The sequence below is a fragment of the Chlorocebus sabaeus genome, chromosome 22, assembly GCF_047675955.1.
Source record: "Chlorocebus sabaeus isolate Y175 chromosome 22, mChlSab1.0.hap1, whole genome shotgun sequence".
Lineage (NCBI taxonomy): Eukaryota > Metazoa > Chordata > Mammalia > Primates > Cercopithecidae > Chlorocebus > Chlorocebus sabaeus.
In genome coordinates this window covers 2,879,568-2,902,937 of record NC_132925.1, presented here as the reverse complement: position 1 = coordinate 2,902,937, position 23,370 = coordinate 2,879,568, and the positions used below count along the sequence as shown (strand labels likewise).

The 23,370-nt window shown below is 37.7% G+C and overlaps 1 protein-coding gene across 8 annotated transcripts in view; it reads left to right on the top strand.

Moving 5' to 3' along the window:
- The window catches only part of ROBO1 (roundabout guidance receptor 1), a 1,151,566-nt gene extending 1,132,083 nt beyond the window's left edge, over positions 1–19,483 (top strand). For all 8 annotated transcript variants that reach the window (XM_073009653.1, XM_073009651.1, XM_073009652.1 and 5 more), the window contains 4 exons: positions 1,996–2,148; positions 9,623–9,931; positions 16,341–16,537; positions 17,765–19,483. In XM_073009653.1, the coding sequence (XP_072865754.1) occupies positions 1,996–2,148; positions 9,623–9,931; positions 16,341–16,537; positions 17,765–17,779 (674 nt within the window). In that variant the 3' untranslated portion in view covers positions 17,780–19,483. The remainder of the gene's footprint in view (positions 1–1,995; positions 2,149–9,622; positions 9,932–16,340; positions 16,538–17,764) is intronic.
- The last annotated feature ends 3,887 nt before the right edge of the window (positions 19,484–23,370 follow it).

Sequence of the window (23,370 nt, the reverse complement as noted above, 5' to 3'; positions counted from 1 at the left end):
ATTCATATATACATTCCCATACGTATTTTTGTGTGTTTGTATTTTCGATAGCCAAGAAAATCTAAATAGTAGATTAAAAATGATCAGCAAGAAAGAGATACATTTCAGAGAAGGAAAGGACCGTCGCAGCAAATCGGTTACTGGTATTTTACCGTTTTATTTTTCTCAGTTTAATAACTACCACATTGGTAGTTTTCCATGGTCTTTTCAGATATTGGATTGGCCATTATTTTTTATCAGGGTAGAATAGATTCAGAGAAAATGTAAATCACGTTGTAAAGTCATCTCTGTATTTTATTTATCAAGAATGTGTTACAGGAAAAATATCTCTCAACTTATTATTGTAGAATATATATTTATTTTGGCCAGGCCTATATTATGTCACTCAATCAAATGTTGTTTTTTATTCCTCTAGTAGCTGCTGAATGTAATAAACTATGCAAACCTAATTATCTTTCTTAATAAATAAATAACATCTAACTTTACATATAGCTTTTAGTTCCTCCTTATTTTTTAATCTTCTGTAAAAAATGGTGAAATTAAGCATCTCAAACTACTTCTTTGAGAATACATGAGAAAATATCTCAGTTTATTAAATGGACAAAACGTGGAAATAGCGTGGAAAATTCATCTGTAAACGACCTTATAGCTCAGGGTCTGTGAGCAGTGGATGGCCTTACACAGTAGAATGAATGATGGCTTCAGTCTCAGCCCTAATTCTCTGTTTTCAGGGATATGTAACTTTAATTGTAATAGTCTCCATCACAGCTAGACAGAGTTTGATTTAATATTTTATTGTATTGTAATTTAGTGGCACTTCTGGTTTTCCTTGAGCTCATAATTTTAATGTATGAAATGTGCATTGGCCTCTGCTTATTGCAGTGTTCTTTTCAGGGAATGATGGTGCTTGTCATGTGACTTGAAGTTAATATGAATGAATATCCAATCACATTACTTCTCACTTGGCTGCATTAATGTCTATCATTTAATATGCTTCAGTGATCATCTTTAAATGTGTTGATTTCACTATATGTAGCTTCTGTTTATAGCCAAAAGACATGTTGGTCCAAAAGACATCTAGGTCCATTTGAAGTTACTTGTGGTACGATAGAAAGTTCTGGATTGGTGACTGGAATTTCTAGAAACCAAAACAGTGAAAGTAAACATAGGACCAATAGATCTCCATGGTCATTATGGATTAAATATGTTGTAGCTGTTGTAATACAGCATCTATTTAAGACACCAGAGAATGTGGGAGTTTTGAAATACGCCGTGTCTAATTAGTAAATTCAATTCCCACTGGTACCTGGGATTATTGTTTCTCCAAAAGCAAACATCTACCTCTTCCACCACCAAAAAAAAAAAGGAAGTCTTGGAGGGATCACCTTAAGTATCCAGAACTTGCAAGTATTTAGAGATAGAAAAGGGATGTAAGTAATTTTTGGCAGACCTGAATATGTAAGCTAGATCAATTTCAGACCACCTGCAGAGAACACACATGAGTCTGTCTTCAAAGTATACTATAAATATATGTTTAATTAAAATACGAATGCCATTAGTATGTTCATTTTTCTTAGATCATGAATTTCTTAAGAACTTTAGCTCTTCTTTTGAAAAAGCAACAAACATTGGCTATATTATGCAAAAATTTAATTGCTATTTTTGGTTTAAGTATAACGTTTTAGTGAAGCTAATTGCAAAAATAATTGGAATACTTTCCTTTAACAAATATGTATCATGAACTTTATAGAATAACAGCACTGTGGTTTAAAACAAATGAAATAAGCAGAAAATGCTTTTAGGATATTTTCTCCAGTAAATAGCAGAGTGACAACAAGCCTATTATTTGCTAGAAGAGTTTGTTTAAGCTTTTTTTGTTGCTTTTCAGAAAAATTAGGGCTGTTTATAGGTTTAATGTTTTCTTTTTGTTGTTCCTGTTGTAATTAAAATTCACTGATGAGTTTGGCTTGGATTTTTTTTTTTTTTTCTCCTTAGGCCGTCGACATTTTCATGCGTCTCAGTGCCCTAGACCCACAAGTCCTGTGTCTACAGACAGCAACATGAGTGCTGCCGTAATGCAGAAAACCAGACCAGCCAAGAAACCAAAACACCAGCCAGGACATCTGCGCAGAGAAGCCTACACAGATGGTGAGTCCATTGACACGGATGAAAACATCAATGAATCTCGCCTATTTACCCTGCCTCTCTAGGGCTAGAAAATGCGTTCACTGACATTAGAAATTACATTAAAAATTTATTAACAATCAGCTTCATATTACTTATAGAAGCAGTCTACTTACATATTTTGTCTAGCATTTCCTTGCCATTTTCTAATAAGCTTGTTATTTAAAAAACAAAACCATTTGTAGATCCTTAATGTTTTTGAAAGTTATTTTGTAGTTTCAAACAAATGGACATCACTATAGTTGAAGTTGGTAGTTGAAGTAATGTCATAGGTTTAACCTTTGTCAGATTTAGTGATAAATCCTCCAGAGTGTCCTCATTTTTTTATTTTACGATTTTTGCATTCAAATAGAAGACAATAAATGTGTTTGAATATTAATTCTAACGATAGTGGTGTTACAAACAGTTATTTGGGGCGCCAAAAGATAAATCATCTTTCTTCATGCCTTCACATAACAGTATCCACTCTCACTGAAGAGGTAACGTTCACATCTCGAGGGAGCACGGGGAAAATGCAAACTGTGTGATTTTGTCTAGAGAAAGCCTTTAATGAAAGTGCCTCAGGTGGCCCAGCATTTATTAAACCACCACCTTCTCGTTTTATAAAACAACCCCACGGGCTTTGTTGGAAATTCATGTAAGATAAATTCTCTCAGACTCACTGCTCTTGTCAAGTTTGCTAAATTTGCTAAAGGGGTGGAGGAAGGAACTATGTTCCAGGCATAGCTCCCCCACCTCCTGGTCCTCTGCAACAAAATCTGATTAGGCCTTTTATTACCAGTCAGCAATTTTTCAAAAAGGGCATCGTTTGCCATTATCATATGAAAGCCTGATATTATAGATCCTTATCCAAGGTTGCAAGGAAGGTTTTCTGAGGTACTTCTCCCTATGATTCCTACCACTTGACAGAAGAATTTAATACAAAGCTCACAGCATGATGAGCACAAGTAATTTTGCAATGAGTGGCTGTCCATGCCATTATCTGTACTTTATTCTGAGTATTTTCTCTCACTAGTATCTCTCTGATATTAGACTACATTAAATACTGGCGTGACACAGCGCACCTGGGCCTCCTGGCTTCTGCCCAGGACTCTTTTGTTAGTGAAACTGAGCTGTCAGAATATTATCTGATTTTGAAGGGTTATTACAGTGGCTTTTTGCATGTTTGCCTCTGTGAAGGGACAAACACTAGGTATAAATCCCCCAGCTCTACTGGCAATTTTACATTTATGGGACCACTATAATGGCATTTTTCACGTTTTATGGCTGTTTTATCAAATTTTATTATCTAGAAAAGAGTGCTCCTCACTGAAAAACTGACCAAACAGCAAGCCCGGATGTAAACACATCTGAATTGAATACATAAGGGAGAAAATCTGGCCTAAAGCCTTGTGTAGATCTTTCTACTACTTATTTATACTTGTTCAAAGGGGACTCTGCCATTGAGTGATGCTTTTTAAAAATGTTTTAAATAATGTAAGCATGCCAAGTTAACGAATATTGTATCACAGTTATAAATTACACTATGCTTGAAAATTGTCTGTATTTATTATCCCACGTGCTGTAGTACTTATTTCAGTGTTAATAATTAAATATAATTCTAACTAATCCCTGAATAATAACTATTAAATTGAATGATGATGCCTCCAAGTTATTTTTTAAATTAATTTCAGAAATACCAAAGACGTATATTGAAATATTTGTAAAGCCAAAAGTGAATCTGAAATGTTTGTTTGGATTTCTAATTGCTCATTTCACAAAAGTGATTACGCAAAATTATCATAGTGCATACTGCAATATAAAAGTCAATGATTATTTTCTCGGAGTCACAAAAATAGATAAAATGGAGAAATGACTAAAGCTAGTACAGCATTCACTTTCTTTCAATATTTTGATAACTATCCTTCAAGTTATGTTTACTATACTAACAAGTCTTGAATTTTATGCTGTATGCTTATTGTTGGGCAAAAAAAACCACACAAAATAACAATGCTGTGTCTTATTATATACATATCCCATCATGCATATTGGTTAATTGAAGTCACATCATGCAGATACTTATTAATGCACTAAATAAGAGAAATGTACACCCTCTGGATGGCAGTGGTTATGACACAGAGACAAAAGCCACTTTTTCAGAAATTATTTTCCCAAATTACTACACTGCATTTTTGGAAAAATATTCGTAGACCAATTCATGAAGAAGCTTAATGGCAGACACAATCGGTACAATTTATTAAAAAAGAGAAGGGAGAGGAAGAAAGAATTTAAAGAGCTACCCATTGTTAAAATGTGAATCGAACATATTAGTAAGACATGAAGGATTTTGTGGGGTTTTTTTTCTTTTTAGTGAGCAAAATGTATGGATTATGATGGATGAGTGTGATTATTGTCAATACATTTAGGTGAACTATTGTTCAGAATATGGTTTATCAGTATTGATTTTGTAGCATCTTTACTTTGTTAATTTTGTTCAGATTATGACGTTCCTTCGTAGGGTCTTTAAAAACTATATAAAGAAGGATGAAGAGTGGCCATGTCTGAACTGATAAAGAGTAATTTGTGATGATCTTTCGTAGTTAATCCTTGTATTAGTTTGCTAGGGCCACCATAGCAAAGTACCGCAGACTAGGTAGCTTAAAAAACAGAAATTTATTTCTTCACACTTCTGGAAGCCAGAAATGTAAGACCAAAGTGTCAGCAGGAGTGGTTCCTTCTGAGGCCTCTCTCCTTGGCTGGGAGATGGCCGTTGTCTCTCTGTGTCTTCATCTGATCTTTCTCTGGTGTGTGTGTGTCCTAATCCCCTCCTTTAATGACACCAGTTATAACGGATTAGGACCTACCCTAGTGACCTCATTTTACCTTCATTACCTCTTTAAAGACTCCAAATACAGTCACATTCTGAGGTACTAGGGGTTAGGACTTCACGTTTTGAATTTTAAGGGGGCACAACTCAGCCCATAGCAGTGCACCAGCCCCTAACACCTGGCATTGTGGCCAAACCTTGCTCTGTGGTCCAACCCAAGGCCTCGTACGCGCTCGGAGAACTCAGTGCAAAGGAGAGTATTGCATGCTACAGTCACGCTGACAGGCAGTATCTAATGATTTATTTATTTCATATTTGCCTCTTACAAGTTTAACCCAGATAAAGGGTAGGATTAGGATATATGAATATTTATTAGGCAGAGTCTTAATAAGTAAAAGCCAGGAATAAGTGCATTTCTAGGACCTTCTAATAGATTCTTTCCACCCCCTCTCTTCAACCTTTCTAATGCATTTACATAGTTGATTTAAAAATGAAATCTACATTATTTCCCCATTCCTACTTTTCATAAATTATAAATTCACCACCCTCTTTGGAATAATGTTATTTTGACTTGATTTATCATTAATTACAAGGTCTGAGGACTTGAAGCAGTTAAGTAAATAGAGTGCTAGATCTCTATAGCAAGTTAATATTGGCAGACTTGTCTGAATGCACATGTTCTTCTATGTTACTTTACATGCATTATACTGTTATTTGGAAAGTCTTGTAGAAAGAATGAGTGTTTATACGATTACATAAAGTCTACACACACACACACACACACACAAAACAAGTCCACAATCCCATTTGTGAAATCCAATTTGTACTACTCATGGTACAAATTGGGTGAAAGCACTATATATCACTATGTGGAATATAGAATTGTTTGTATCATGATAATCCCTGGCCTCATAAGCAGGGCTATCCCTGCTTGGTGATATTTTGTAATACCTAAGAAAGAATTTGTTTGGCAATCTGTTTATATAAGAAATCAAACCTGTCAACATTTCCCTCTCTAATTGTCATTAGATACAGTGACAAATATATATAGGAAGTTAGAATTCTTTAAATTGTCATCAGGTTCTCTTCTCTTTTTAACTTGTGTTATAAATAACACCTATCTAGAACATCTAGTAACAGATTTTGTCTCATGAGTCATATATTCCCAAGACTTTGTGCGATGTGAAGATAGTGGTAGTCGTCAGCTTTGATATCTTAAAGGCCCAGACATTTTATGATTTGATGAAAGTGGCAGTCATAGGCTTCCTGATAATCTGTGTTTGCAATCCAGTTTAAGTTTATAGCAAGCAGATAGGAGCCTGCGGTCACTCACTCTCTCTTTTTCATGGTATGTTCTGAATGAGACCTTTTTCCCCGTATTGCCAATCCCAGGCTCAGTCTGAATTTAAAATCATTCTGCCTTGGGTCCCTTGGCTTTAGGCTACTTGATACAGCCTGTTTTCTAACTCTCTCTTTTTGGTTATCTTTAATAATAAGTGGAATCGAGGGAAGGTAAAGAAGGAAGGCTGTCTGTGTGTGTGTGTGTGGTCCTTTTTATCTGGTCACCACATGTGAATGGGAAGACAGGCACTCTCAGGTGTGGCCATTTTCTATAGTCCTTGATGTGAACGGTGCTCCCTGCAGTTATGAGACTAGACAGCCCTGCTTTATAAATAACTTCGGGAATGATCTGTAGAAAATCTTTCAAACCCATTACCTCTGCATAGTCAATCCTGGAGATTAGAAGTGGAGTTCGGGAGGTATGGAGATTGTTCTTTCAAGTTTAAACTCCTACTGAATTTTTTACCGTGTAAATTTGTATTTTTAAATTTAAAATCTTAAGGGTAATTTTATAATACTAAGCGTGTAATAGATGTTTTATGAATGTGTTTTAGTTTATTCTAGACATTAGTCTACAAACGTGAAAACATTACCATTTCTAAAGACATTACTTAAAAACATAGCTATACTGATAATTCCAAAATCTCTGTATTTCTGGTTTTGATCTCTCCTGAAATTCAGATTTTATTTACAAATACCTGTTGTACCTTTCTATGTTGATACTCCAAAAGTTCCTCCTAGTCACGTTTTTAAAACTGAACTTACACTCTTCCTTCACAAACATCTCGCTTTTTGCTGCATTCTGTACCTTCAGTGATGTTCTTTTCATTCACCGAGACAACTATGACAAAAATCCTAAAAGTCATCGTAGATTCTTCCTCCCCCCACCCCTGTACTGTATTTCATTGATCCTGAAATAATATTGATTTTTCTCCCTTAATCTCAAACACGTCTTTTCTTCTCCATCTGAGCAGCCACCAATAACATTTTATCACCTATCATTAATTATGTGAGTTATAATAATCTCTTGACCAGGTGTGGTGGCTCGGGCCTGTAATCCCAGCACTTTGGGAGGCTGAGGCGGGCGGATCACGAGGTCAGGAGTTTGAGACCATCCTGGCCAACCTGGTGAAACCCTGTCTCTACTAAAATACAAAAGTAAGCTGGGTGTGATGGCACGTACCTGTAATCCCAGCTACTCAGGAGGCTGAGACACAAGAGTTGCTTGAACCCAGGAGGCAGAGGTTGCAATGAGCCAAGATCGCACCACTGCACTCCAGCCTGGGCGACACAGCAAGACTCTGTCTCAAAAATAAAAATAAAAAATAAAATAATAATAACAATAATTGGGAGGCCGAGACGGGTGGATCACGAAGTCAGGAGATCGAGACCATCCTGGCTAACCCGGTGAAACCCCGTCTCTACTAAAAATATACAAAAAAAAACTAGCTGGGCGAGGTGGCGGGCGCCTGTAGTCCCAGCTACTTGGGAGGCTGAGGCAGGAGAATGGCGTAAACCCGGGAGGCGGAGCTTGCAGTGAGCTGAGATCCGGCCATTGCAGTCCAGCCTGGGTGACAGAGCGAGACTCTGTCTCAAAAAAAAAAATAATAATAATAATATTAATAATAACAATAATCTCTTGACCTCCTGAATTGAAGCTTTTCTTGTTAATACATTCCCCATACTACAGCCAGAATAACCAAAACTTAGTATCTACTCATATTCTTCTACTAAATTACCAAATAATATTAGGATACATATTTCCTTTCTCCCTGGAGTATATATAGGAATGACCTTTAAAGATAGCACTGGTTAAAAATTTTCTTTCTAGATATCAAATTTTATGCCTACTTTCATTCTTAAGTATATCTATGATATACAAAATTGAATTATAGGCTGGGTGTGATGGCTCATGGCTATAATCCCAGCACTTTAGGAGATCAAAGTGGGTGGATGGCTTGAGCACAGGAGACCAGCTTGGGCAACAAAGTGAAATCCTGTTGCTACAAAAACTACAAAAGTTAATCATTTGTGGTGGCATGTGCCTGTGGTCCCAGTTAGCCAGGAGGCTGAGGTGCGAAGATCACTTGATGGGAGACAGAGGCTGCAGTGAGCCAAGATCACACCACTGCACTCCAGCCTAGGCAACAAAGTAAGACTTTGTCTCAAAAAAAACGAAGAAATTAAATTATATAAGTTAAATTGTATGTAATATGTATTACTTAATATGTAACTACAACTAGAAATAACTCTGTGTATGTGTGTGCGTGTGCGTGTGCGTGTGCGTGTGTGTGTGTGTGTATGTGTAGATCAAATTAACCTATGTTTATACCAGTGATTATCTGGTTTAAAACCTCTGAGTACATAAAATGGTGAGATTCCATCAATGAATAGTATACTATAAACATGCAGTTGAATATAGTAATATAAAGAACACTAAACCATTGATGAGTCCTGGTTCCGATTATATCTAGCTTTGAGATTGCAGGGTAGCTTAAGGTCTACACGTCTGAGCTTCCTTCTCTACAAAATGAGAAGAGATTTAGGCTAGATTAGAGATAGCAAATAGGTCTCAACTCAAGTACCAACCTCAGTCAATTTGAAGTGATTGCCTGAAGGAGCAAAGGCGTGCACCTGGTACTAGCAGTGTTCTCCTGAAATCAATTAGGAAGCTCTCCCACGCTTGGGAGAGAGAAAGTTACAGTACACATACCCGCCGTTAGCTCTCCCAGGAGCAGACGTCATTAAGTGCCAACTTGGTCATTCAGGAGTTCTGTGCTAGATAACAAGAGTATACACGAAAATTGTTGGTCTTGGCCAGGTGCAGTGGCTTGCACCTGTAGTTCCAGCGCTTTAGGAAGCCCGGGTGGGCAGATCACTTGAGTCCAGGAGTGAGAGACCAGCCTGGGCAACATGGCAAAACCCCATCTCTACAAAAATCACAAAAATGAGCCAGGTGTGTGGTGCATACCTGGAGTCCTAGCTACTCAGGAGGCTGAGATGGGAGGACTGCTTGCACCCAGGAGGTCGAGGCTGCAGCAAGCTGAGACTGCGCATCTGCACTGTAGCCTGAATGACAGAGCAAGACCCTGTCTCTAAATAAATAAATAAATAAACAAACATAAATAAAAAATAAAATTTGGGGTCTTTTTCCTTGGTTACCTTCAAGTATTCTAGTTCATTTAAGATATAGTATCTCATAGGTGAATGTGACTCCAATGGTAATCCAAGTGTGTGATGGTTTCATAAGTAGCAGACTTTTACAGTAGTATTTTTAATGTTTCTTTTCAGATCTTCCGCCGCCTCCTGTGCCACCACCTGCTATAAAGTCACCGACTGTCCAGTCCAAGACACAACTGGAAGTACGACCTGTAGTGGTGCCAAAACTCCCTTCTATAGATGCAAGAACAGAAAGACCATCAGACAGAAAAGGAAGCAGTTACAAGGGGAGAGAAGTATTGGATGGAAGACCAGTTGTTGACATGCGAACAAACCCAGGTGATCCCAGAGAAGCACAGGAACAGCAAAATGACGGGAAAGGACGTGGAAACAAGGCAGGAAAACGCGACCTTCCACCAGCAAAGACTCATCTCGTCCAAGGTACTCGTCCAGTCAAGCAGCAAATAAATGTAGATTGAGTGTGTTTGCAAGGCATACAGTTAGGCTCTATACGGCCGTATGAAAAGTGTAAGACTAAGAAATTTGCTTTCCAGTGGAGGACATAGGCATGTACTCGAATAATTTTAATTTAATACAGTTCACTCCAGTATATGACTTTATACAAGGCCTTCCTAGAGAGGAGCCAACTGAGTTACATTTTAAAGGAAAGCATGATTTCAACAGGTTAAAGAGGGAGAAGGGATAGCGGGGAAAAGAAATAGGGGGCGAAAAGAACATGAATGTATGAAAATGAATGTTTGGTGAACAATGATTTCCAGTTTGGCTGGAGAATTGAATGTTTGGGGCCAGAGACCATCTCTACAAAAAAATACAACAATTAGCTGGACATGGTGGCACTTGCCTGTAGTCCTAGCTACTCAGGAGGCTGAGGTGGGAGGATGGCTTGCACCTGGAAGGTCAAGACTGCAGTCAGCTGAGATTGCACAACTGCTCTGTAGCCTGGGTGAAAAATAAAACTAGAAAGGTGGTTAGGCCCAGTTGCAAAGGCCAGGGATAATATTCTGAGGGGTTGAGATTTACCACAAGGGCAGTTGTGAGCCAACAAGGAGTTTTGAGTGAGAAATGACATAATCAGATATGTGTTTGAGTAAAATAACTGGCAGCACTGTATAGTGGAGGAAGAGACTGGAAACTGGTAGGTGAGGGTGTCAGAAACATTACAGTAACACTCTGAAGTATAAAATATGAAAGCACTGAATTAAAGTAGCTCAGAAGAACCGGAAGGATCAACCTGTACAGGCACTTCAGGGAGAGGCCCAGGAGGACTTGGTGGCTAATTGAATGTTGAAAGGTGAGTTGAGATAATAGAGTAAACAAAAAAAATATTCGTAGGTTGAGTAGGTGGCCCTGAATGGCCAGTGGAACACGATCGTATTAACCAATGTAAAAAATATAAAATAAAGAACAGGGAAAATGTTAAATTTCATGGGGAAAATTATTGCAGTTTTGAATGGATTAAAATGCCGACAAGAACACAGATAGTAAAAATCACAATAAAAATTTAGAAGACTAGGTCTAAAGATGAGGAGAAAGATTGTGAGGACAGAGTGGATTTTAGAACCCACAACACAGAGGTGATAATTATGGGAATAACACAGTCTGAATTTCAACAGAGATAATGCCGGTAACTATTTATCAGTCAACTGTCCAGGAGAAAACAAAAGCAGACCCTAATTTGTAGCCATTTGCTTGCTTCTGTTGTGTGAATACTCTCAGAATTGCCAGTTTCAAGTCACTGAATGCGGAGGTAGGAAGAGATGAATATAATCAGGTGTTGTGAAATATTGAGCCTGCTCCAACACGCCACTAGACAAGGATGATCATATTAGAGACTAGGTCGATAATCAACATCCTATTAAGGAAACAGATTGTCTGACCCAGAGATTTAATAATCAAGGTATCCAAGCTATTGAAAATAGTGTCCTATAAAGAATGAAGTGGGAAATCTTCAGACAGGAAGGTATATAAAATACCACAGTGGTGAAAGTTGAATGTAAACCCAAGCGAGGGAAAAAGGGATCTTGCAATATGTTGTTTGCAGGTCAGAATAAAAGCCAGGCTGTATGGGGTTGGAAAGTGAATGGAAATTTTGGAAGGGAGGTGATCAGCACACCTAGGCTCTTTTTGGAAGTTTGGGATGAGGAGGAAATCTTGGGATAGGGTTTGACAGAAAGGCCAAATCACTGGAAATGTTTTAGGATAGTGCATTTGCACATTATTATAAAGAGAAGAAACCAAGAAACGGAAGATTATTAGTTGAGGACATCAGCAAAGAGTGATAGGGGAATGAAACTTAAAAACCTACAGGGGCCCTTAACTACTGTATTTTAGTAGATACATTGTGGTAAGATCTGACCTCAGTGTATTGTTGTGTTTATTATGGACATCTGGTCATTAGCTAACTTCTTTTCAACACGGAGGGCAATTTCTCTTCTGTGACTGCAGCCTGAACTCCTAATCCAGGCATAGACTCAGAAGCAAGGTGATAGATAAAGCTGTGCATCTCAGACTCATGCCTCTATTGTGTGACCACAATGTCCTTGATGATATCACCACAATCCAAAGTTTGAAAAACTTACTTATTTTTCTCAGTTAACCCAAAGTTGATCTGGCTCTGAACTTTTGACTCAGTGTGACTCGCCTCCAAATAGCGATGCATAAATAGAATGTGATGATGTAAATTGCGAGGTTTATATCTGGCTAGAAAGTGTGGAGCAATTCCTGCTTGTAGGAAGGCTTCATTAAAACTTGGCTGGGCGCAGTGGCTCACGCCTGAAATCCCAGCACTTTGGGAGGCCAAGTTGGGTGGATCACAAGGTCAGGAGTTGGAGACCAGCCTGGCCAACATGGCGAAACCCCATCTCTATTAAAAATAAAAAAATTAGCAGGGTGTGGTCATGTGCACCTGTAATCCCAGCTACTCGGGAGGCTGAGGCAGGAGAATTGCTTGAACCCGGGAGGAGGAGGTTACAGTGAGCCAAGATCGCACCATTGCACTCCAGGTCTGGGCGACAGAGCAAAACTCTGTCTCAGAAAATAAATAAATACATAAATATTTTTTAAAATTAAAAAGTAGGTGAGATTCTTCTTCAGAAGGAAATTTTATAAACCTGGAAATATCTTTTATGCAGATTTAGAAAACAGATTAAATTTGTAAAAATCAATCTTCAGAAATTTAGTAAGTTGTCCTTTCTGCTATAAAAATATTTCTAACAAAAGAACTAAGACTAGACCATTAGTCTAGAAACAAGGAACCCAGGGAATCATGGAAATCGCTGAGGTACACTGATGAGTTATTTAACATGCTCTGCTTTTCCAAATTTTTATTTGAATCATAACCCTATCTATATATGCCATTAAATGATCGTTTGTATGCATTGCTGTAATTTTCACCTTCATATTTCAGTTTGCATTGTTTATAGTGAAAGAGGCACCCTGATTTATATGTATAATGAATGATTATTTTTAATTAAGGAGAGTGGTCTTTTGGACTTGAATATCTGATCATTTTGCTGACATTTGCCTCCATTAGTTCAATTTATTTCTACATATATCAAACACCCACTGTGTTATTAAGCATTGTACTAAATCTTGAGATTTATGTATAAGCATAAACCTTGACTTCAAGGGGCTTGTAGTCAGGGAGAGAGGGACAGATAATGTATAAATTCATAGATATTGTTGTATTCAGTATAACCTTCATAGTGCCATGATACTCTAGAGTCCAGAAGAGAGAATTCGCTCAGGACTGTGAGAGACTGAAATGACATATGAACTGAGTGTTTAAGAATGGATGGAATTTAGCTTGCATAAGAAAAGAGGATTTATTTAGGTGGATAATGTGCACAAAAAGCTTGAAGGTCCATTGAGGAAACTGTAAGAAATTCAGTACTACTACATAATAAAACTGGTCAAAGATGAAGCTCTTGAGGTACATGAAGGCTTAAGTCATAAAGAGCCTATAGATTTTATAAGAGGAAAGTGGCTGAGCGAAGACAGTTTAGAGAGGAATAGCTCAAGGATGTTTGAAGATGTGTACAACCCCCAGACAAGAAATGTAGAAAATATAAACCATACTATAGGAGCAAGGATGGGTGACTCGGAAAATTCAAGAAACTTTTTAGAGTCAGAATCAACCTTACTTGTTGTATGTTGGACTATGTGGAAATGATACACTTAAGATGTATGGAACGGTTGTTGAAAGGGAAGAATCTATAATTCATTTTCTGTCTTGCGTATCTTAATGATTAGTGTGATGTCATTCAGTGTCTTAGAGAATATAGCAAAGGAAGACATTTAAGGGAGTGAGCATTGTGAGATCAGTGTTCAGCAGATTGAGTTTGAGTAATATGCAAGAGTAGAGGTTCAGTTGGGTTGCCTGTAGGAGCCTAAGGTTTGGGGCATAGTTTAGGAATTAAAAATATCGTGATTCAGCATGATGAAAATAATGGAAAACAGTTTATTAATGACCCGTTATAGGTCAAGGTGAAAGTATATCAGCACACAAAGCAGACAAAATACCTCCCCTTATGACAGTTATATTTTGGAAAGGGTTTTAATCTGTGAGACTAGGCAAAATCACCTAGGGTCAGTAGAAGAAAAACTATATATATAGTATTAAGCCATTCTTGCATTTCTATAAAGAAAAGCCTGAGACTGGGTAATTTATAAAAGAAAGAGATTTAATTGGCTAAGTGTTCTGCAGTCTTTATAGGAAACATGGTGTTGACATCCACTTGGCTTCTGAAGAGACCTCAGGAAACTTAGAATCATGGCGCAAGATGAAGGCGGAGTAGGCACATCACATGGTGAAAGCAGGAGCGAGAGAGAGAGAGAGAGAGTGGGAAGGAGGTGCCGTATACTTTTAAACCACCAGATCTTGTGTGAACTCAGACGAGAGCTCACCTACCATCAAGGGGATGGGGTGGCGCAAGCGATGCATGAGGGGTCTGCCTCCATGAGCCAGACATCTCCCACCTGGCCTCACCTCCAACACTGGGGATTACAATTCAACATGAGATTTGGGTAGGGACAAATATCCAAACTATATCATTCATATATATATATACACACACATATATATATATGCACACACAAACACATGCACACACACGAATGATCTACATACATATATGTATAATGTATAAATAATTATACGTGTATGTATAATGTATAATAGAACTTTCATATATATCATACATATATGTGAATTATATACATTAGGCTGAAAGTAGAAACCTGTAGAGCATCAACATATCAGTGGCACTTCATAAAAAGAGCTCACAGATGATTGGCCAGGGAGGAAGGAAAACTAGCACCTGAGAGAATAATAATATTTGCATTGATTAACAGCAGTAAGAAGTCCAGGGGCACAAGGCTGGAAACACAGTTGGCATTATCAATTTTCTCAGTTTCATAGTAGTGATGTAGGCATAAATGGATTTCAGTGGGATGCAGAGTGAATGGGAATTGTGACTATCAATATTGAATCCAAACTGCTTTTCAAGAAGCTTGGCTGAGTGGTGAGGAAAGAAAGAAGGTGTTGATTTCATAGAAAGCAGAGTCTTAAGGGGAAACTTTTTAGCAAGAGAGAGATATTATCATATTGTAGTTTGAGAAAATGAAAGTCAGTAGAGAGAAAGCCGTTGATGAAACAGAGACAGAGGATGACGGTCACACAGTATCAAGTGCTGTGAAGAGAAGCTGCAGAAACAGTCATCCTCATGGACTGTGTAACTCCTGTGTGTCAGAACTGTGGTTTAGGAATGAAAGTTGTGATGAGTATAATGGAAAGAACAAGACATTATCAAAGAGGACTGTACTGGCTTCAAAAAACGATGGCTTGGGCCTCAGAAGTGGGGATGTTTTTGTTCAAGGATAGAGGAGCAATGATGTGGAACTGGTGATGGTGAGCTGGAGGCAAGCCTTCCTCCTTACCCTTCCACTACAGAGAATGTCAGTGGAAACTTCAAGGGAAATCAGGCTTCATTCAGGCAATGTGAATAGTAGAGGAAGCATTTGCGGGAGGTGGGGAAGAGCGTGCCAAAGAGTTAGGTATTTATGCGTTTGTCGTCCAAAAGGCAGAGTTAGCAGACTTTGGAGAGAAGTGAGCAGCTGGAGGATGCATCAGTAGGAGAAGCACCAAATTTCAAGGAGGTGGAAATTCCGGAGACAGAAATTAATTGGAGTGACTTGCTTATTGAAGTTAGTAACAATAGCAGGCTTCTAAGATTCAGAGTTCCACAATGTAAATAGGACATTGACATGGAGGTTGATATTTTGGTGTCTGTGGAGTGAACCCAGGCTTGCCTCTGTTTGGTATTTCTAGGAGACTGGGCTTGATTTTTTACCAATTCCTTATAACATTTTATAAGCTACATAGATATTTTATTATTTCATCTGTTTTCATATCAACACTAGGAACCCCTCTAGGTATAGATACTATCATCACTTTTTTTGGAAAAGTAGAAACTAAAGCCTAAAATAATCTGAGATCATATAGTGAATGACAGAATTGGAAGCCAAGTCTGCCTTCAGGTTTGGTTTACCTCTTTTGATGATATTGGTCTCTAGTGAGTTTGAGATGGACAAGAGCTTATGAGTGGAATCAGTCCAAATCCCTGACTACTAATAGGAAAACAGCAAGGTTTATACTTTTCATTTTCAAGACACTATGCTGCATTATTCATTATGTGTATAGAGTGTCCTCATTTATACCTTAAATCACTGATGCTTCCTTATTCAGAATTACAGATAGACAGGAGTGATACAATATACACTGAAAGTGTATGATGGTGTTCACCTGCATTTATTATATTTCATTACACAGAGGATATTCTACCTTACTGTAGACCTACTTTTCCAACATCAAATAATCCCAGAGATCCCAGTTCCTCAAGCTCAATGTCATCAAGAGGATCAGGAAGCAGACAAAGAGAACAAGCAAATGTAGGTCGAAGAAATATTGCAGAAATGCAGGTACTTGGAGGATATGAAAGAGGAGAAGATAATAATGAAGAATTAGAGGTATCTATAATTTTTTCCCAAGTTTACCGATGTTAGACTGTAGTTGCTTTATGTAGTTAGGAACCTTCATCAGTGTACAGAAATGTTACTGTTTTATCACAAACTTTTCAGTACTCTAATGTCTATGATGGCAGAAACTGAAGTTCTGAGAATTTGAGAATTTTCTTGAAATGTGTTCCAAAGTTTTAAATGTTAATTGCAATTTATTTGTTTATCTAGGGTTTATCTTCATTTGCAGATTTTCAGATAAGAAATACATATGGCAAACATATTGTTAAGAAATAAGAGCTATTGATCTAGAGATATTATAATTTATGGCATTGTAGCAGGCTTATAAAAACCCAGTAAGATGACAGAGTTATATGATGTGAGTGAGGAAGTTGCCATAGCCATCACTAGGGTAATGTGACTGGTTTGACTGACTGTCCTTCACCTTTACACTTCTGAAAGTGGATGCCTAGTCTGTGACACTGACCTCCCCAGTTGGAGGAAACTTCTTAAGTCAAAGGTGTACCCTCTTGTTAGGCTTGACAGATAGCTATACAAGATAGAGTTGGCAGTAAGCCATATCATAAATTCTCCCCCCACCCATTCAAAGATTGTATTTTCTCAATTTAACAAAAGATAAGTTGAGGACAATTTTTTAATTAATATATTTAAACTCAAGTAGATGATAAATATGTGTCAAATGATAACTTTTTATAATAGAAGCTGAAAATGTATAAGCCATTGTGTCTAATTGAAAGTTCTATAAAGCTCAGTGTATTTTGATTTTGAGGTTTAGCACGAGAAAGACTTTCATCCTGCAAACAGAGAAGTTTTTTTCAAGTTTTAGTTTATTTTAAAATCGAAGTAGCCTTTTGGGGCAGCAGAATGTCATTACTGTTAACTCCAGTATTTAAAACCAACAAAAGCAGAGCTGTGATGTTGAGTTGGGGCTGAGGGGAGTAGATAACTCAACACATTCCTTCCCTCTTCTCAGAGCCCTGTGTCCCACCACACAACACCGAGGCACTGTGCAGAACCCAGTTTGGTACTTGTTGAATTTGCTGTGAAGACCAACTAAGGTTGATGAGTGAATTAGTTGACATGAGCACTTTCCAACATAGGCCAATGAATAAATGGAAAAACACATTAAATTATAATAGTAATAAATGCATATAAATAAATACAAGATAGTCCTCTTAAGATTTATTTTCAAATGTGACAATAACGTATCTCTTACAGGAAACTGAAAGCTGAAGACAACCAAGAGGCTTATGAGATCTAATGTGAAAATTATCACTCAAGATGCCTCCTGTCAGATGACACATGACGCCAGATAAAATGTTCAGTGCAATCAGAGTGTACAAATTGTCGTTTTTATTCCTCTTATTGGGGTACCATCTTAAAAACTTTATTGGTTTTTTATTGTTGTTGTTTGATCCTTAACCCTACAAAGAGCCTTCCTCTTCCCTTCGCTGTTGGAGCAAACCATTACACCTTACTTCCAGCAGGGAAAGTGCTTTGACTTCTTGCTTCAGTCATCAGCCAGCAAGAGGGAACAAAAGTGTTCTTTTGCATTTTGCCCCTGAGATATGGCATTGCACTGCTTATATGCCAAGCTAATTTATAGCAAGATATTGATCAAAGATACAAAGTTGATATTCAACCTCATGCCAAGGGCTCTCAAAGTATAATCTTTCTATAGCCAACTGCTAATGCCAATTAAAACGTATTTCATTGTAACATGATTTGAAAGTCAGTTTTTCATACTACCCTTTGCTGGAAGAAACTAAAAACATAGCAAAGGCAGAACCACCAACAATCTGAATGGGGCAGAAACATTGTAAATATATCCTCTTTGCAAACCCTGGTGGTACTTTATTTTGTCTTCATTTCAGTCATTGAAGTATATTCTTATTGACAATGAGCTTTTGGATAAGTAGGGCTAAGCCAGTTGGATCTCTGGTTGTCTAGTCATTGTCATAAGTAAACCTAGCAAAACCTTGTTCTATTTTTCAATCAGAAAGCAATTCTAAATACGTATTACAAACAAGTGGATGTTTTTAATGACCAATTGAGTAAGAACATCCCTGTCTTAACTGGCCTAAATTTCTTCTGGTAGTGTCAGTTCAACTTTCAGAAGTGCCACTTAAGGAAGTTTGATTTTTTGTTTTTGTAATGCACTGTTTTTGATCTCTTTCTCTCTCTCTCTCTCTCTGTCTCGCTTTCTTTTTTTTTTTTTTTTTTTTTTTTTGGTTTTAAAAGCACAATCACTAAACTTTATTTGTAAACCATTGTAACTATTAACCTTTTTTGTCTTATTGGAAAAAAATGTTGAGAAGCGTTTTTAACCTGTTTTGTTAATGCTCTATGTTTGTATTTGGAATATTTGAATGATGACAGATGGTGAAGTAACGTGCATACTTTATTGTGGGCCATGAACCAAATGGTTCTTACTTTTCCTGGACTTAAAGAAAAAAAGAGGTTTAAGTTTGTTGTGGCTAATATCGAAACTTACAAGATTTCCTTCAAATCTCTAATAGAGGCATTACGTGCTTTCAATTGCCAAATGATGCCCTCTGACTAGTAGATTTCTATGACCCTTTTTTGTCATTTTATGAATATCATTGATTTTATAATTGGTGCTATTTGAAGAAAAAAAATGTACTTTGATTCATAGATAGGTATCAGGCCTGACCCCAGCGGAAAACAAAGCCAAACGAAACTGAACCACAAAAAAATGGCTGGCGTTCACCAAAAACTAAACATGTTCATTTAGATAATTTGAAAAAGTTCCATAGAAAGGGCGTGCAGTACTAAGGGAACAATCCATGTGATTAATGTTTTCATTATGTTCATGTAAGAAGCCTCTTATTTTTAGCCATAATTTTGCATACTGAAAATCCAATAATCAGAAAAGTAATTTTGTCACATTATTTATTAAAAATGTTCTCAAATACATCTTTCTTTCTCGTGTTGATTTCTTTTTTCATTGTGTGCTGATCAAATTTATTCCATTTAATCACAAAGTCGTTCTGTCTTAACATTTCACCCCTGTATTATCAGATAAGTGAAAATTCTCAATGAGTTGTATGACTAACCAGGCTTTACTGTAAGCTAAAATTTTACCTAACTCCTCTGAAATTAAAAATGTAAGATCAGTCAAGACCTAGAAGTTAATAATCGGATCAGAGACTAAGTCTTTAATATTAAGGGTATATGATTTTTGTTTATGTATGTGTATCTGAATTTCAGTTAATCTATTTCTAACATAATTGGAATTCAGCTAGATAAATGTGATTTGTAAAGTTGGAGCCACCTGTGTTCTGTCAGCAAGAAAATTATATAAATCCGAAATGCTTATCAGTAATTATCTGCTTTCTTGTTACAAATTCATGTAAAATTTTAACAATACCTATCATATATTAGGTTGCACATTATTAAAGTTAGTGTATTCAAGTATTCAACTTTAGATGAACAATATGGGCACCGAGTCCTGGAAGTTCCAAGAGCAACAGAATCTGATGTAGGTTTTTTCCCTTTCACATATATATTGCTCTTCTACCTAAATTTTGTGTTTATCAGAATTTGAAAATATGAGGGAAAACACTGAACAAAGGGGGTGTAATTTGAAATTTAATTTTATAAAAATGAAGTAATCACCAGCATCTACTTAAAGATCCACAGGTCCACAGGTCAAGAAGTCAGTTTCTAAAAGCTACTTCAAGGAAATATTAGAGGGACATGTGTAATGACCTAATTTCTCTCTCTCCCTTGGTGGGTTGACGATAAATAAGTTAGTCTCTCTTTTTATTTATAATATGTGATAATACACACTGATTATGTGTATCAGAGGACCTGGGTTTGAGTCACAGTTTTGTCACAGCTGTGTTTCCTTGGAGATGTTACTTAACCTCTAACTCTCGGGTACTTCACCTACCTCATGGAGCTGTTCTCATGATTCAGTGAGTTGATGTGTATGATATGGACTCTGTAAACTCCACAAATGATACAAGATATTGTTATATTTACGGACTGAAATTCATGACACATGCAATCCCCGCTTTTCATACCTAGTTTGTTTCTAAGTATTTGCGTGAAAGTCCAAGCAGAAGTGTGGTACAAGGATGAGGGTGGTTTCCTTTCCGGTGAGTAAAATTCACTGTGAAATTCCTAACTGTGGAATAAATTTGTGGTGTTTTTGTTTGTTTTGTTGCTCTTGAATTCGAGGGCCACACAGTGGGCGGTGATGTGGTGTTTGCAGCACGGATTTCACAATTCACGGGTACAGATGTGTTACTTGAGTGTTCAACAATTAAACTTGGTGTTTATGTTGGGCTGCTATTCTGCCTAGTGGCAGAAAATATAATCTTAATTCCAAGTGAAGTCGACCATACCTGGCTCTTTTGATCATTACATATATAGTCTGGATTTTCTTCTTTCCCTTTGCACAGGGTGACATCTGAATTTCAGAGGCTGTCCCCACGTGGAGAAAGTGTGGGTGCTCAGGAAGCAGGGGGCTTTAGGGATTGCTGTTGTCCAAGTTTCCTTAAATGATCTTCATTTGTCAGAACCTTACTCTGTATCCTCTTCTCCCAACCTTAATGCCTCTTATTATCCATTGATCCTCTCCTGATACTTCTAAGTCCTTCAATGTAGGGTGGGTGTAAGGAGTAAGGAATGAGAGTTCCATATGCTCTTCTGTGCCATGCTGGAGCTCTAAGGACTTGGGACTTCCTCGGGGTCTCACAAGATACTACAGTGGCCCCTAACCTGCTTGCTGCATTTGGACTGTGTGTCTGTTGAGGGAGGGGGCGTGAGAGCAACTTCTGCAGTTTTGAAGAAAAGAGCCTAATAACTTGCATTTTGGAGACAATCCTGTTTATGTTAAAAATAGTTTGGTAGCTACTGCCCTAACAGCTCAAAGATAAGTTTCACTGTAGTACAGCTGAAACTCAAATGAATCCCATAGTGGTGAGTGTCTCACAATCACTTTTACCTTTTCATTGCTCACTGTTAAAAAACGCGTCTCAAAGAAAGAGAGAGCATGCATCACATTTTTGTTTACCTCATTAATAAGGTAAACAGCAGAAAGACAAAGAGCAGTCGAATGGCAGCTGTGAAAGAAACTTCAATATGATTGCTGAGTTAGTAAACTTTCTTTTTTTTTTTTTTTGAGATGGAGTCTGGCTCTGTCACCCAGGCTGGAGTGAGTGGCGCCATCTCGGCTCACTGCAACCTCCGCCTCCAGGGTTCACGCCATTCTCCTGCCTCAGGCTTCTGAGCAGCTGGGATTACAGGTGCCCCGCCACCACGTCCGGCTAATTTTTGTATTTTTAGTAGAGGCGGGGTTTCACCATGTTGGCCTGGCTGGTCTTGAACTCCTGACCTCAGGCAATCCGCCCACCTCAGCCTCCCAAAGTGCTGAGATTACAAGCGTGAGCCACCGCACCCAGCCTAGTTAGTAAACTTTCTACAGGGCAATACAAACATGATACTAATTTTTACTGGGCTAGAAAATCATAACATCTATTTCTTTAGGTTAAATAACCATCAACTTTCAAGACTGCAGGAAGTCTAAAGTCGGCCACTTTTATCATTTGCAAATTATCTGTCGAAAATATACCTTGGCAATTTACATTCACTTAGGAGAATCAGAAAAAGGTCCGACAGTGACGTACTCTTGTTCATGTTTCCCCACAAGCAGAGCCTGGACAAAGACGTGGATGCAAACAGTTTACTTGGGATATAATCCCAGGAAGTGGGAGTGTGAGGGGAGTAAAAGTCAATATAGATCCTTCACAGTAGGTGACGGTGCCTCTACCAGGGACTCTACCACTCTACCGGCTGTTCCCAGAAGCATACAGAATGCCTAACAGAACTTTTCACTGAAGGACGGTAGCCCAAAACTGTTCCCCATTAGCTGCAGGTTGCTGCGGGGCGGGGATTTCACTTCCCAGTACTAGTGAGCAGACCAAGTGGGAACGGAAGACCTAAGGCAGAAAGAAGACATGCACATGGCAGGTAGTTGAGATGGGAAGGTGCCAAGATGAGGCGAGTCTGAGCTCAAAGGGAACTTTTGGCCCTAGCAAAACCTCGAAGGCATCTATTGCTGGCAGGATTATTGGAAAATGTTTCAGCATGGTAACAAAAATCAACAATCATTAATTTACCATTTTTCAGATTTAAGATAAATTTTCCTTCATAATGTACACATATGAAGTTAGTTATAGGTATTCAAATGACTTCCACATTGGTGGAGTTTTTACCAGTTATCAATTGCTGATACTATAGGTGTTGAATTTAATTGACATTTAACATATTTTGAAATGTTTTACAGTATTAGCATTGAAACAAAACAAAAGCAAAAAGCATAGAGAAACACCAGTGAGATGTGCCTTGAATCCTTAGAGGAATAACCACAGTTACGCATTTTCTGACAAAGCAACACGTTTTACAGTACCACAGAAAGCAAAATATCCACAGTAATTCAAGTTGTGCCTTCCAACACACACATATATGCACACACATATACAACGTTATTGAAGGCAGGTAAAATTACAAAATTCCTCAAAATAACATGAAAAAAAATTCAAGCAAAGTCGAGCATGGTGTAACCAATTTATGTGTTTTGCAAAACTATCGAGATATTATGACAAAAATTGGTAGCATTTCACAGTGACACACAAAGTTTTTAAATTCAATGAAATACTACATTAAAAAGTACTTTAACATGTATACAATCCCATTGCCTTATATTGGACTCATTATATTTACATAGATTGGGTACTGTTGGGGACTGAATGTTTATGTCCTCCCTGAATTCATATGTTAAAATTCTAACCCCC